Source organism: Bufo gargarizans, chromosome 4 (genome assembly GCF_014858855.1).
Source record: "Bufo gargarizans isolate SCDJY-AF-19 chromosome 4, ASM1485885v1, whole genome shotgun sequence".
NCBI lineage: Eukaryota > Metazoa > Chordata > Amphibia > Anura > Bufonidae > Bufo > Bufo gargarizans.
This window is the reverse complement of record NC_058083.1, coordinates 289,905,251-289,920,669: the sequence shown is the minus strand read 5'-3', so window position 1 is coordinate 289,920,669 and position 15,419 is coordinate 289,905,251. Positions and strand designations below refer to the sequence as shown.

General features: G+C 43.3%; 1 protein-coding gene across 9 annotated transcripts in view; it reads left to right on the top strand.

Annotated features, from left to right (window-relative positions):
- Positions 1-8,302: 8,302 nt before the first annotated feature.
- Positions 8,303-15,419, top strand: part of DDO (D-aspartate oxidase) — a 51,546-nt gene continuing 44,429 nt past the window's right edge. For 4 of the 9 annotated variants that reach the window (XM_044290021.1, XM_044290019.1, XM_044290020.1 and 1 more), the window contains exon 1: positions 9,153-9,290. Coding sequence is in view for 1 of the 9 variants with exons in the window: in XM_044290018.1 (XP_044145953.1) it covers positions 9,289-9,290 (2 nt within the window). In the remaining 8 variants the exon portion in view is untranslated. Of the gene's footprint in view, positions 8,342-9,152; positions 9,291-15,419 lie in introns of those variants that run through there. The other 5 variants (XM_044290015.1, XM_044290018.1, XM_044290017.1 and 2 more) reach the window with 5 other exon arrangements.

Here is a 15,419-nt window from a genome sequence, read left to right as displayed (position 1 = left end):
CAAAAAATGTCAGCAGCAATAAAATACCACCAAATGAAAGCTCTATTAGTGAGAAGAAAATTAGGTAAAATTCATTTGGGTGGTAAGTTGCATGACCGAGCAATAAACTGTGAAATTAGTGTAGTGCAGAATTGTAAAAAGTGGTCTGGTCATTAAGGGTGTTTAAGCTAGGGGGGCTGAAGTGGTTAAGACACCACTCATATAGGGTGTCACAGCACATTGCTCCGTGCACGCGCAGTGCCCCAACTTGGGAGTAAGAGGACCGACCAAGCTGCTTTTCCATCTCCCGGTTCCTAAAATCAATTCAGTTTGGTGTATCAGAGTTTGGTCTGTCACTGTGAAGGCAGTCGAAGATACCCAACCTAAAAATTTTTTCACAAAAGGCAATCCCACCCTGATATGGGACGTAACAGGGATTAAACTGATGAGAATAGTACTACAGAAAATAGCACTCATATCAGGTGTGACAGTTAATTGCACGGCGCAGACGCAGTGACCGTGGTGTGGATTCAAACAAAGGGGAGGGAGCCAGCAATTTTTTAACCATCTCCCCGTTCGAAAAATCTATTTAATAAATGGACCCCAGATTGGGGACGTAACAGGGATTAAACTGATGAGAAGAGAGAACTACAGGAAATACCACTCATATCGGGTGGGACAGTAAATTGCACGGCGCAGACGCAGTGACCGTGGCGTGGATTCAAACAAAGGGGAGGGAGCCAGCTATTTTTTAACCATCTCCTTGTTCGAAAAATCTATTTAATAAATGGACCCCAGATTGGGGACGTAACAGGGATTAAACTGATGAGAAGAGAGAACTATAGAAAATAGCACTCATATCGGGTGGGACAGTAAATTGCACTGCACAGACGCAGTGACCATGGATTCAAACAAAGGGGAGGGAGCCAGCGTTTTTTTAACCATCTCCCCATTCGAAAAATCTATTCAATTTACCTTTCCGGGACCCTTGGTGTTGTACGTGGCTGGGTGGAGGAAGAAACCTTCAATGACATCAACGGGACATGGCTAGCTTGGTATCCAACCTTGTGCAAATGGGAAGTTTGCGGTTGGGCAAATGGACTGTTTGCGGTGCATTAAAAGGGGAGTTTGGTCTGTCAATGTCTGTGAAGCGGGCGTAACCCTTACACTACCTGATCGATACAACATCATACCTGATCGTTTACACACACTGGATGTTTTAAACCACGTTGTTAAAAAAAAAACGGATTGTTAGGTGATTTATGCCCTTTATGGATTAAAATCCAACTCTGCGTCAACTATGTAATTTTCCATGGGAGTTTTGCCATGGATCCCCCTCCAGCATGCCACAGTCCAGGTGTTAGTCCCCTTGAAACAACTTTTCCATCACTATTGTGGCCAGAAAGATTCCCTGTGGGTTTTAAAATTCGCCTGCCCATTGAAGTCAATGGCGGTTAGCCCGGTTCACCCGTTCGCGAACATTTGCAAAAATTTGCGTTCGCTGTACGCGAACGGAAAATTTTATGTTCACGACATCTCTAGTGACAGTACCCCCCCTTCTACGGGTGACCTCCGGGCACCCATGACCAACCTTATCCGGGTGTGCCCTGTGAAAGGCCTTCACAAGGCGACTAGCATTGACATCGGTAGCCGGAACCCACATTCTTTCCTCAGGGCCGTATCCCCTCCAACGCACAAGGTACAGAAGGGAGCCATGAACAACACGCGAGTTGAGTATTCTGGAGATCTGAAACTCCAGATTACCATCTACCAAGACAGGGGGAGGTGGAAAAGGAGATGGTTCAGCAGGTTCAACATACTTCTTCAACAAAGACCTGTGAAACACATTATGGATCTTCCAGGCCTGCGGAAGTTCCAGACGAAACGCAACCGGATTAACAATGGCCAAGATTTTGTAAGGACCAATAAATCTTGGGCCCAACTTCCAAGAAGGTACTTTCAACTTAATGTTATTAGTAGACAACCACACCAAATCACCCACACACAGGTCCGGACCAGTCATACGTCTCTTTTTAAATTAGTTTGAATCTTCCGCCAGATAGAAGACAACGAAGAAGAGAATCTCTCCTCTTCAGGTATACCAGAAGATTTAGTCCCAGAAAAAGTACTAAACTAAGGGTGTAAACCATATGCGCCAAAAAATGGTGACTTATCAGTGGACTCCTGTCTACGGTTATTCAAGGCAAACTCAGCCAAGGACAAAAACAAAGACCACTCTTCCTGATTCTCGGCGACAAAACACCTCAAATAAGTCTCCAGGTTCTGGTTAGTTCACTCAGTTTGTCCATTCGAATGACGATGGAAAGCCGAAGAGAAAGACAACTGAATATCCAGAGGAGTACAAAAACGCCTTTCAAAACCTGGAAACAAATTTTGTCTTCCTATCAGACACAACATCAGAGGGGACGCCGTGTAATTTTACATTGTTATCAACAAACACCTGAGCGACAGTTTTAGCATTGGGCAGACCTGACAATGGTACAAAGTGAGCCATCTTACTAAAGTGGTCTACCACCACCAAAATCACAGTTTTTCCAGAGGAACTCAGTAAATCAGTGATGAAGTCCATGGACAAATGCGTCCAAGGACGAGACGGGATGGACAAAGGAAGAAGAGATCCTGAAGGCCGAGTGTGAGCCACCTTAGCACTTGCACAGTTCTCACAAGCTGCTACATAGCCCTCAACACATTTACGCAAACCTGGCCACCAGAATCTCCAGGAAATAAGATCCACCATGGATCTAATCCCAGAGTGTCCCGCGAAGACAGTATCATGATGTTCCTTAAACACCTTGTGTCGAAGTTCAGAAGGAACAAACAACTTCCCTGAGGGACAGGAATCAGGTGCCTCACCTTGAGCCCCCAACACTTCCACCTCCAGTTCGGGATAAAGAGCGGATACAACCACCCCATCAGCCAAAATCGGAGTGGGATCCTCATAATTCCCCCCCCCCCCCCCAGGAAAGCTACGTGACAAAGCATCCGCTTTGACGTTTGTGACTCCAGGGAGATAGGTGACCACAAAATTTAATCTGGTAAAAAACACTGACCATCTGGCCTGCCTAGGGTTCAAACGCTTTGCTGATTGCAGGTAAGCCAGATTCTTATGGTCAGTAATTACTGTAATCGGATAAATCGCCCTTTTAGCCAATTACGCCATTCCTCAAAGGCCAATTTAATGGCCGGCAACTCTCTATTCCCAACAACATAATTTCTTTTGGCAGCAGAAATTTTATTTGAGAAATTTTTATTTGAGAAAAAAAGCACACGGGCGCCCTTTTGCTAGGAGAGGGATCCTGCGACAAAACTGCTCCGACTCCCACTTCTGACGCGTCAACCTTCACAATGAAGGGTTGAGACACCTCGGGTTGCATCAGAATGGGAGCGGAAGCAAAACATTCCTTTATAGCAGAAAAAGCCTGTAATGCTTCTTCCGACCAGACTGAGAAGTCCACACCCTTCCTAGTCATATCAGGCTTGACAATATAATTCAGGATACATTTTCTGTAGTAATTAGTAAAACCCAAAAACTGCATCAGAGCTTTCTGATTCTCCGGCTGATCCCATTCCAGTCCCGCACGGACCTTTTCAGGATCAATGTGAAAACCTGAGGCAGAAAGTAAGTAACCCAGAAACTGCAGCTCCTGGACAGCAAACACACATTTCTCCAACTTAGCATACAATTTATTCTCCCGAAGGATTGATAATACTTGTCTTAAATGATCGTGATGAGTCTCCATATCGGGTGAGTAAATTAGTATGTCATTGAGGTAAATAACAACCAACCTCCCCACCAAATGATGAAAAATGTCATTGATAAAGTGCTGGAAGACTGCGGGGGTATTAGTCCAACCAAAGGGCATGACCAGGCTCTCGAAGTGGCCCTCATGGGTATTGAAGGCCGTCTTCCATTCATCCCCTTCCCTGATTCATCAGATTATAAGCTCCTCTCAAATCCAACTTAGAAAACACCTTAGCTCCGACAATCTGATCAAATAAATCCAGGATCAAGGGAAGAGGATAAGGATCACAGACAGTAATGAGATTCAGTTCCCGGAAATCTAGACATGGTCTAAGGGTCCCGTCTTTTTTTTTAACCAAAAAGAATCCAGCTGCCATAGGTGACTTAGATGGCCTAATATGCCCTTTTGTCAAACTCTCGGCAATATATTCCCGCATAGCTACTCTTTCGGGTTGGGAAAGATTATATAGCCGAGATTTTGGCAATTTAGCTCCGGGAATAAGATTGATTGGACAATCATACTCTCGGCAACTCCTGATCTCCACCCTCAGCAAAATTAGAAAGAACGAAGGTAACGCCTTAGTGGAAACCGAAATAGATACGCCGAGACAGTTGTCCACACAAAAATCACTCCAATTACTGATTTGTCTAGTTTGCCGATCAATCGTAGGGTTATGTTTGATCAACCATGGTAAACCCAGTACCAAAGGAGTAGGCAAACCTGGACTCAACATAAGAATCACCCACCCTCAAATGAATATCCTGCACAATATGAGTTAGATACTTTTGCGAGAGAGGAGCGGAATTAATAGCAAATACTGATATCCCTTTGCTTATCCCTTTGCTTAATGCGCTTGTTATAAAACCATGACTCTGAACAAATTGATAATCAACAAGGTTAACCCCTGCACCAATGTCCACAAATACTTCTAACTCAATATTTTCAGAGTCTAGCGCCACCATGGCAGGCAGGAGAAATCGGGTACTGCAGGTAGAATACAAATATACCTTTTCTGACTCCCCATTCACGCTACCAAGGGTAATGGAACTCGTTTTATTGGAAATAACCCCCTTTTTTCCCCCCACTTTTAAACTTCCTAAAAGGGCACACATTAATGAAATGTCCTTCTTTACCACAGAAGAAACAGAATCTTCTCTGACCTCTAGAGTTCCTATTACCAGGGCAAGAAGAGACCTGACCTAACTGCATAGGTTCATCCTCAGGCACTGGTTCAAGTGTCACTGTGCACCGAGGGACAGGAGGAAGAGTTTTCCCACATGATAGTGCATCCTGGTTGAGGGGAACCTTGCACCTCTCCCTCAGGCGTCTATCAATCCGTATGGCTAGGGACATGGCCACCTCCATAGCTTTAAAACTAAAGGTTTACAAACAACATCTCTTAGCAACCATCAGTGAAAAACGTATTGCATCCGCACTTGCTTCCGGATGCAATGCATTTTTCACTGAAGCCCCATTCACTTCTATGGGGCCAGGGCTGCGTGAAAAACGCTGAATATAGAACATGCTGTGTTTTTTATGCTATGTCACTATTTGGATGTAACTACGCCCACAGATTTCATACTGCCTGTGCCTGCGCGATGTAAAAGGTCCTGAGGGCAATAGCTTTAAATTTGTCACTGGGCTCGGTGCATGCCCAGTGACACATTTGAAGCTGTTGCCCTCAGGAGCTTCTACATCGCGCAGGCAGTCCACGGTACTGCGCCTGCGTAAGATTTCGCCAAGCGGACGCAAAGAATCTGTGGGCGTAGTTACATCCAAAGAGTTTGGGTGTGGGCAGTTACTTATGCTGGAAGAGGCGTGCTTGGGTTCTAAAGGAAGGCGGGCTGGGCATTGTAGGGGGGAGTTACTGGACACCAGAGAAGGATAATAACGCCCCACTGGGCATCTTCGACACTCATTTGCATAACAGAAAAAGTGTATTTTATCGCTAATGAAACAATGAAACCAAAAATGAAGACTACAGCATGAACGAAGGTATTTTATTGTACATGGCAGTAGTAACACTTTAATATGCTCAAACCAGGTGACAGATTCCCTTTAAAGGGGTTGAAGGGTTTTTCTCACTTCAGTAAATGGCATTTATCATGCAGTTAATACAAGGCACTAAGTAATGTATTGTGATACTCCATATTGTCTCCTTTCCATCACATTATACACAGCACATATCCGTGGTTATTACCACCGTGTAATCCAGCAGTGGTCGCCGTGCTTATACACTATAGGGAAAGGCTTGAAGTGCGAATAGGCCAACACCTTTACCTATAGTGTGCAAGCACAGCCACCGCTGCTGGATTGCAGAGTGGTGAAAACCATGGATACGTGCTGTGTATAATGTGATGGAAAGGAGGCAACATGGACAATCACAATACAATACATTGTAGTAAATGCCTTGTATTAACTTTCTCTACATGATAAATGCCTTAACATGTATAGCTTGGAAGAAAGACGAGACAGAGGGGATATGATAGAAACTTTTAAATACATAAAGGGTAAAAGAGGAGAGAATATTGAAAAGAAGAAAAACTGCTTCAAGAGGACATCATTTTAAATTAGAGGGGCAAAGGTTTAATAGTAATATCAGGAAGTATTACTTTACTGAGAAAGTAGTGGATGCATGGAATAGCCTTCCTGCAGAAGGGGTAGCTGCAAATACAGTGGAGGAGATTAAGCATGCATGGGATAGGCATAAGGCCATCCTTCATATAAGATAGGGCCAGGGGCTATCCATAGTATTTAGTATATTGGGCAGACGAGATGGGCCAAATGGTTCTTATCTGCCGACGCATTCTATGTTTCTAATGCCAATTGCTGAAGTGAGACAACCTCTTTAAGTGTGCTACACTTAATAGGGTTAGGCATAAATGTCTTGGTGTGTGCATTGCGTGTTTCCTTTGTGTGATTGGTGTGTGCTATATATGATCTATATATCAGTGGTGTATGGGCAGTATGTGACATACGCATCAGTGGCATGTGAGCCATGTATAAGTGTCTTGTGTGCCACATCTGTCCAATGAGTGATTGGTGTGCACTGCATGTGTCTTGTTTCTGACTGACTTAAAGGGGTTGTCCCACTTCATTAAATAGGGTTACATTAAATCATTGCCCCCCACTGAACATTTATTCTAATACATATCATTAAAAAAAACATAGCATTCAGCCTAAAAACGCTCCTTTCACTCCCCTTTGTTTGTGCTGGTATCCCATGGATACGGCCGCATCTCGCCGGCCGCATCCATGCCGCACCTGCGCACTGGTAACTATTGCGATCCTACAGCCGGCCTCTCACTCACACTGTGAGCGCACACGTCGCATAGTTCTGCGCATACGCAGGCGCCCGATCATATCAATGTATTACTGTTTTCTTGTAGCAGGAGGGAGCGCACAGCGTCATAGCAACCGAGGACGCTGTGCGCTCCCTCCTGCCGCCGGAATACAGTGATACTCTCTTATAAATCATAGCAGTGTATTACTGTTTTCCGGCAGCAGGAGGAAGCGCACGGCGTCATAGCAACCGTGGAAGCCATGCGCTCCCTCCTGCCGCCGGAATACAGTGATACACTGCTATGATCTATAAGAGATGATGACATGATGTGCTGCTAATAAACATTGAGTGCGCCCCCCCCCAGTATAATAAACATTGAGTGAGGCCCCCCCCAGTATAATAAACATTGAGTGCGCCCCCCCCCAGTATAATAAACATTGAGTGCGGCCCCCCCAGTATAATAAACATTGAGTGCGGCCCCCCCCAGTATAATAAACATTGAGTGCGGCCCCCCCCAGTATAATAAACATTGAGTGCGGCCCCCCCCAGTATAATAAACATTGAGTGCGGCCCCCCCCCCCCAGTATAATAAACATTGGTAGCGCAGTGGGAAGTGCCAATGAGGGTTAAAAATAAAATAAAAAATTAACTCACCTCAACCAATTGATCGCGCAGCTGCCGGTCTCCTGTTCTTGCTTCAGGACCTGTGGTGACGTCACTGAGCTAATCACATGGTCCATTACCATGGTGATGGATCATATGATGTACCATGTGATGACCACAGTGATGTCACCACAGGTCCTTTGACAGGTCCTAAAGAAAGAACAGGAGACCGGCAGCTGCGCGATCAATTGGTGGAGGTGAGTTAATTTTTTATTTTATTTTTTTAACCCTCATTGGCACTTCCCACTGCGCCACCAATCTTTATTCTACTGGGGGGGGCCGCACTCGATGTTTATTCTACTGGGGGGGGGGGCACACTCAATGTTTATTATACTGGGGGGGCCGCACTCAATGTTTATTATACTGGGGGGGCCGCACTCAATGTTTATTATACTGGGGGGGGCCGCACTCAATGTTTATTATACTGGGGGGGGCCTCACTCAATGTTTATTATACTGGGGGGGGGCCTCACTCAATATTTATTATACTGGGGGGGGGGGCCTCACATGTATTGTCGGCTCCAGAAGGATGACTCATCCACATGAACGAGCACGCAAGGACTGAGCTCTCAGGGTGAGTCATGAGGAGGCGTGGCCGGCCTTCACTCAACTGCCGGAGCCAAACCAGGAAGTTATCAGGACATCTACTGCTGGTAAGATTGCAAAAAGCAAAGTGGAACAACCCCTTTAAGTGCAGTATATCTATATATGTGTAAATTCTGCCACATGTATGTTTGTGCATTTTGGAGCCTAAATGTGGGCGCCCAGAATCAGTTACAATGGTAGGACCTAAGTACGCAGTCCGACACTGCTTGGGTCTCTGCACGGTTCTTTATACCTGGCGCTAACATTGTCCTGTAAGGCTGAGTTCATACTTGAGTTATTTGGTCAGTTTTGGCCCCATAACTGCCCAAATAAGTGAAGTGTGCAGTGATTCTAAGTGCGACGCCTGTCATCTGTATGTGATACTAACTCAGAGTATTGTTTCACTACTACAGCAGACTCCCTATGCGTGTTACTGCAAGGCACAGTGTTCTACACCACTATAAAGGCTCTCTGCAACTAGGAAATAGCCGTTTTTTAATGCAATTCGACACAAATAAATTTGGATCGTACCAAATTTTTTCTGAATATCTGGCGAACCGGCTGAATCGAATTTTTGAGAAATACGCTCATCTCTAGTTGTAACATGAAAAAATGTTCAGGGATATGAATATTTTTTCAAGGTACTGTATTTGCCGTTGGGGTGCACCAGACCTTACCATCCCTTCTAGAAAGCAGCAACACATGTTGACAGCTCAACAATTTCCAGAGGACCCAGCTTGCCTTTAGAGCCACCCCAAACTCGGCTATTGCATAAACAGGCTTCTTAAAAGCAAAAGCAGAATGCAAAGCTGTTTCCTATAGTAAATACACACAGAACTCTATCCTGCTTGATGCCCTGTCATTGTCCTGATAGCTGTAGCTGCATGACGTACCAGGCTCTACACACGTTTGATTGGAGGACGCTAGCATTCACCCTCCCATCTCTGTTTCTAACTGTGAAGACTGCACACCTCTTCATTTCCAGAGAAGCCACAGCAAGTAACATGATCCTATAATGTAAGTATACATACATATATATTTCCATACAGATGTAAGCTATCAGCCTCACATGCTGAGATTTACACTTGTTTAACTGGATATGCAGGTAATTCATACACAGAATTGTTCCTGTAGACCAACAGCAGCACAGACTGATGGGGTTAATGAGGACAGATGGTTAGCTTAGCCATTCACATAAATAGCCGACCCTACCCCCATCCCCACTCACCATGTAATCAGAAAGACGTGTTTAAATGTGAACATGTCAGCGATTATTCAGTTTTGCAAACCCATGATGTGTGCAATTTCACACCCTGGTACCGCGTGGCACAAACACAACATCTGTACACACACGGCAAGTAAAGATATCGTAAAGATTCTACTTGTCCTTATTTTAATCCACACTATGCTTTGGCTTCAAAAACTGTATCAAAATAGCACATGTAACAATGCCTTCAACCTACCACCTTCAATTATATGAGAAGATTTACGGTACTACTGTGCTTATGACTATCCTTGCAAGTCGCATAAGAGAGGATTGTTACTCAGTTGTCCCAGATCCAGGTCTGAGCCCGGCCATGCTCCTCTCTTGGCTTCTTCAGAGCCTCTGTCTCCTCTGCGTGTTGGGTTTTCATGGCAACCTGACACATAGCAGTAACATGGGGCCAGTGGTTATTTAAAGGGGTTGTCCTAGTTATGAAAAAAAAAATATACATCACTGTAAATCTGATGGGCAGCAATATATAACTAAGCTAAGCAAGTTTTAGGCAAAAAAAATCTATTTCCTCATTTCCCTGGTTCTCTTCTGGCCCTTTGTTTACCTGCAATAACAACAATCTCTGCCCCTCCCCATGCACTGCTAAGGGAGTGAATACAAGTGCTGCCCTGAGTGACATGTCTACCTGCTGGGAGACTCTGCAGCATGTTGTATGTGTAGGACTACAAGTCCCAGCTGTACAAGGACACTGTTGATACACACAGGATCTTCCCCCCACCTTTTCTTGCGCAATGCTCTGCAGAACTCCTCTGTCAGCTCCTGTGCCCAGCATTTGTCTCCTCACTGCCTGCAGCTATTCAGTAAAGCCTTCAGCCCTGATTCTGTGCGACTGAAGGGGTTAATGTTTTCCCTCAAGAATCCAGGGAGAGAGCAATAAGCAGCAGCCTGCAGTACAGGGGGCGTGGCCAGCACAGTGAGCTCACGTGTACAGGCTCATATCTGCTCTCTCAGGCTTGTGCATGAAGCATCATCAGAGCAGGGAGAGAGGCTGACATGACAGGTCATGTGACCCTCAGTGAAATCTGAGAAAGCAGCAACTGGAGAGTAAGTGAATTGTAAAGTCCTTACATTTGCCTAGTTAGAAACATGCAAAGAACAAAAAAATAACTTAGACCCTTTAAGGCTACTTTCACATCTGCGCTTTTGCTGTCCGGTTTTTAGATCTGGCATGGGATCTTTAAAACCACAGGAAAACGCTTCCGTTATAATAATACCACCAGCTGTATCTTTTCTGAACGAATGCTGTTGTATTTTATCGAAAATAAAAACTGTGTATATTTTTTTATTGAGTTTTTTTACAGAATTTTTTTTAAAAACCATGAAAAAAATATATTTTTTATTTTAGTCTCCATATTCTGACCCTTATAGCTGTTTTGTAGTTATAGGTATGGAGCTTTGTGAGGACTAATTTTTTGCGGGGCAATCTTTACTTTTCACTGATACCATTTTGGGGTGTGTACAACTTTTTGTTTACTTTTCATAAAAATTGTGGGAGGAGAAGCCATTATGACCTTTCTTTCTGTTCCGCCATTTTCATTTTTTGCACGCCGGGATACCTATGATGCATTTTTTTTTATATATATATATATACAGGTCCTTCTAAAATTCTAAAAAAATTTGCATATTGTGATAAAGTTCATTATTTTCTGTAATGTACTGATAACTATTAGACTTTCATATATTTTAGATTCATTACACACCAACTGAAGTAGTTCAAGCCTTTTATTGTTTTAATATTGATGATTTTGGCATACAGCTCATGAAAACCCAAAATTCCTATCTAAAAAAATTAGCATATCATGAAAAGGTTCTCTAAACGAGCTATTAACCTAATCATCTGAATCAACTAATTAACTCTAAACACCTGCAAAAGATTCCTGAGGCTTTTAAAATCTCCCAGCCTGGTTCATTACTCAAAACCGCAATCATGGGTAAGACTGCCGACCTGACTGCTGTCCAGAAGGCCATCATTGACACCCTCAAGCACGAGGGTAAGACACAGAAAGAAATTTCTGAACGAATAGGCTGTTCCCAGAGTGCTGTATCAAGGCACCTCAGTGGGAAGTCTATGGGAAGGAAAAAGTGTGGCAGAAAACGCTGCACAACGAGAAGAGGTGACCGGACCCTGAGGAAGATTGTGGAGAAGGACCGATTCCAGACCTTGGGGGACCTGCGGAAGCAGTGGACTGAGTCTGGAGTAGAAACATCCAGAGCCACCGTGTACAGGCGTGTGCAGGAAATGGGCTACAGGTGCCGCATTCCCCAGGTCAAGCCACTTTTGAACCAGAAACAGCGGCAGAAGCGCCTAACCTGGGCTACAGAGAAGCAGCACTGGACTGTTGCATGTCATTCGGAAATCAAGGTGCCAGAGTCTGGAGGAAGACTGGGGAGAGGGAAATGCCAAAATGCCTAAATGTCCAGTGTCAAGTACCCACAGTCAGTGATGGTCTGGGGTGCCATGTCAGCTGCTGGTGTTGGTCCACTGTGTTTTATCAAGGGCAGGGTCAATGCAGCTAGCTATCAGGAGATTTTGGAGCACTTCATGCTTCCATCTGCTAAAAAGCTTTATGGAGATGAAGATTTCATTTTTCAGCACGACCTGGCACCTATTCACAGTGACAAAACCACTGGTAAATGGTTTACTGACCATGGTATTACTGTGCTCAATTGGCCTGCCAACTCTCCTGACCTGAACCCCATAGAGAATCTGTGGGATATTGGGAAGAGAAAGTTGAGAGACGCAAGACCCAACACTCTGGATGAGCTTAAGGCCGCTATCGAAGCATCCTGGGCCTCCATAACACCTCAGCAGTGCCACAGGCTGATTGCCTCCATGCCATGCCGCATTGAAGCAGTCATTTCTGCAAAAGGATTCCCGACCAAGTATTGAGTGCAGAACTGAACATAATTATTTGAAGGTTGACTTTTTTTGCATTAAAAACACTTTTCTTTTATTGGTCGGATGAAATATGCTAATTTTTTTAGATAGGAAATTTGGGTTTTCATGAGCTGTATGCCAAAATCATCAATATTAAAACAATAAAAGGCTTGAACTACTTCAGTTGGTGTGTAATGAATCTAAAATATATGAAAGTCTAATGTTTATCAGTACATTACAGAAAATAATGAACTTTATCACAATATGCTAATTTTTTTAGAAGGACCTGTATATATATATATATTTATCTGGGTTTTTCATTTTTTTCATTTTGGGGAAATGGGATGATTAGAATTTTTGTATTTTTAACTTTTTTTTATTTATAAAAACATTTTATTTTTACACTTTTCTTTATAGTTCCCATAGGGAACTATATCAAGCAATCATTGTATTGCTTTTATCATAGACTCCAATGCATGAGGATTTTACTTTATTTCTATGGAGCCCTGCTACAGACAAGGGGTCCATAGAAATTACTAAGGCCTCATGTACACAGCCGTTGTGGGTCCGCTCTATGCATTGGGGACCGCAATTTGCCACGAAAGTACTCAAGCGAATGGGTCCACATCCATTATGCGGAGTGCACACCAGTGCGGGCCGCAATATGGCCACGGGCACAGAACGGCCATGTGCAAGAGGCCTAAACAGTAGCCTTCTGTCACACAGGAGGAGAGAGGCTGCAACCGCCAGTTACGGATATTAGCCGCAGTTGCTTGCTGTATGAAACAGCAGACACAAGGCACTATGGTGCCCGCTCCGCTCAGGAGCGTATGCCATCTTTAAAGTCCTTACCATCTACGTAAATAGCCATATGGCGGTTGGGAAGGGGTTAATAAATTTGCCCCAAAGTAAACATGTAGTTAGCTCACTGGCACACTTAGGCTAGTTTCACACTAGCGGCAGCCTTCTCCAGCAGGCTGTTCCAGCGGGGCAACAGCCTGCCGGATCTGTGCTGCCGCTAGTGCACCGTGTCACTAGAGGTCCGACGGCAGCACATAAAACATGCCGAGAGGCAGCCGGAATAAAACTATGACATGTCTTACAGGGAATTTGTCAGTATGACTTTTCTACCTATCGTTTTGCATAGACACACAACTGTAATTCATAGAAAACACCAAACGGTTCCCATCAAGAGTCAATTTGATAACAAATAAAATACATACAGTATGTAAATACAATTTGTAGTGGCTCTCCCTCTTTTTCAAAGTTGGTGAGGGTGCTCTGTATTGTGTGACTCACCCCATCACAAAAATAATGATTATAAATGATAGAGGAAAAAAAAGAGACTCACCATCTGGAACCAATTGAAAATATACAGGAATACTTTATTAGACTTGATACGAATATTTAAAAACAGCCTAAAACTAGCTCTGACTATAACTGTCTATAATACATCAAGGTGGTACTATCAGATTGGAGTGTAAACCTCATTACCTCACAAATAGTGCATACATAAATTGGTGTGATTAATACATATACTGAAATACAAATAATAGGAATAAATAAAATATATAAATGGCTTGAAATGAAAAAAAGGTGTGTACAAAGGAGTGTCTCTTGATTCCACCGACAATTCCAGGAATTATATAATAGAAGAATAAATTATAAACAAATGTCCCAGATATAGGAATCTTGTGCAAATGTGTTACCCCGTGTGGTCACTCAGGGTTAGTGGACAAGGTTAAAGTTAGTATAAATCTTGAGCAAAAGTCAATGGCAGATGTATTATCCCGTGTTTTCATTCAGGGATAGTGAAAAAAGGTTAGAGTTGGTGTATAAATCTTGAGCATAAGTCAATTGTTACTTGTATCCACCTGATAGGAGTTACAATTGATGGGTAGATCAGCAAAATAGTTGTTATGCTGAACGTATTGGTATCGAACGTCTCTACTCACAAGAGACTCTTGTGTTTTTTGGCTGGAGTCAGGGGCGTTCCACCCGCTACACAGCCACTCACCTGTCCTGGTGTGTCTGCGCCGGCACTGTGTGTTTCTGTCTGGTAGTTTTGTGTAGCTGGCCTCGCTACACAAACGGTGTCTCGCGTGATTTGGGGTCGCTCACGTGATGAAACAATAAGGCACGTAGTATTATCAAAAGGGTCCCATCCAATACCACCAGACGCGTTTTGAGGTGTACCACCTCTTCCTCAGTGGCCATGAATAAGACCCGGGTCTTTCCTGCTTTTATATGCCCATCTTCTGGATTTGCCATAAAATGTGGGATGGATTGGTTATAAAATGTGGGATGGATTGGTTATAAAATGTGGGATGGATTAATTATTAATAATTGCTATACAGAGTAATAATTGGTATCTTGTATTCCCATTAATAATCTTTCTTTGCCAAATATTTAAGAAGTAAGAAGCATTTTAAAGAAAAAAGTATAAAATATTATAAAATATTGCATGTGTTTGTATTGCATTTTTGATGCGGTTTTATTTCAGTATGATGCATTTTTTTGTTGCTATTGTTTGCTAGTCTAAAAAGTATTCTAGATGGAAAAGAATTTGTTATTGAAACCCTCATCCTTGTTAAATCCCATTTTTCTTTTTTCTTAAATTCTTTCAAGGTAAAAAGCATTGCTATGTTGATGGATAAACACTCTTGTTCTAACTTGTATTAGTAGTTTTCTTGAGGCTCTAATGCAATCTGTTTTGATGGATATTACTACAATTTTCATATATGCATTACGTATGTAATATTCGTATGTAGTAAAGGGTTGTAGGTCTTACTCCGAGGGGAAATCGTGGTGCCAAGAAATCGGCCAGACACACGATGTCCCATCAGTGAAAGACCCACACCCAATGTTTACAGGAAACCGAAGATCTCAAAAGAGTTGAGGCCTCCAGGCATTAAAGTTTCAAAGTCATAGATACGTCTAGACTCCTGTCTTGACATTTTTGAAATATGATTCACACCTCTTCACTGTACTT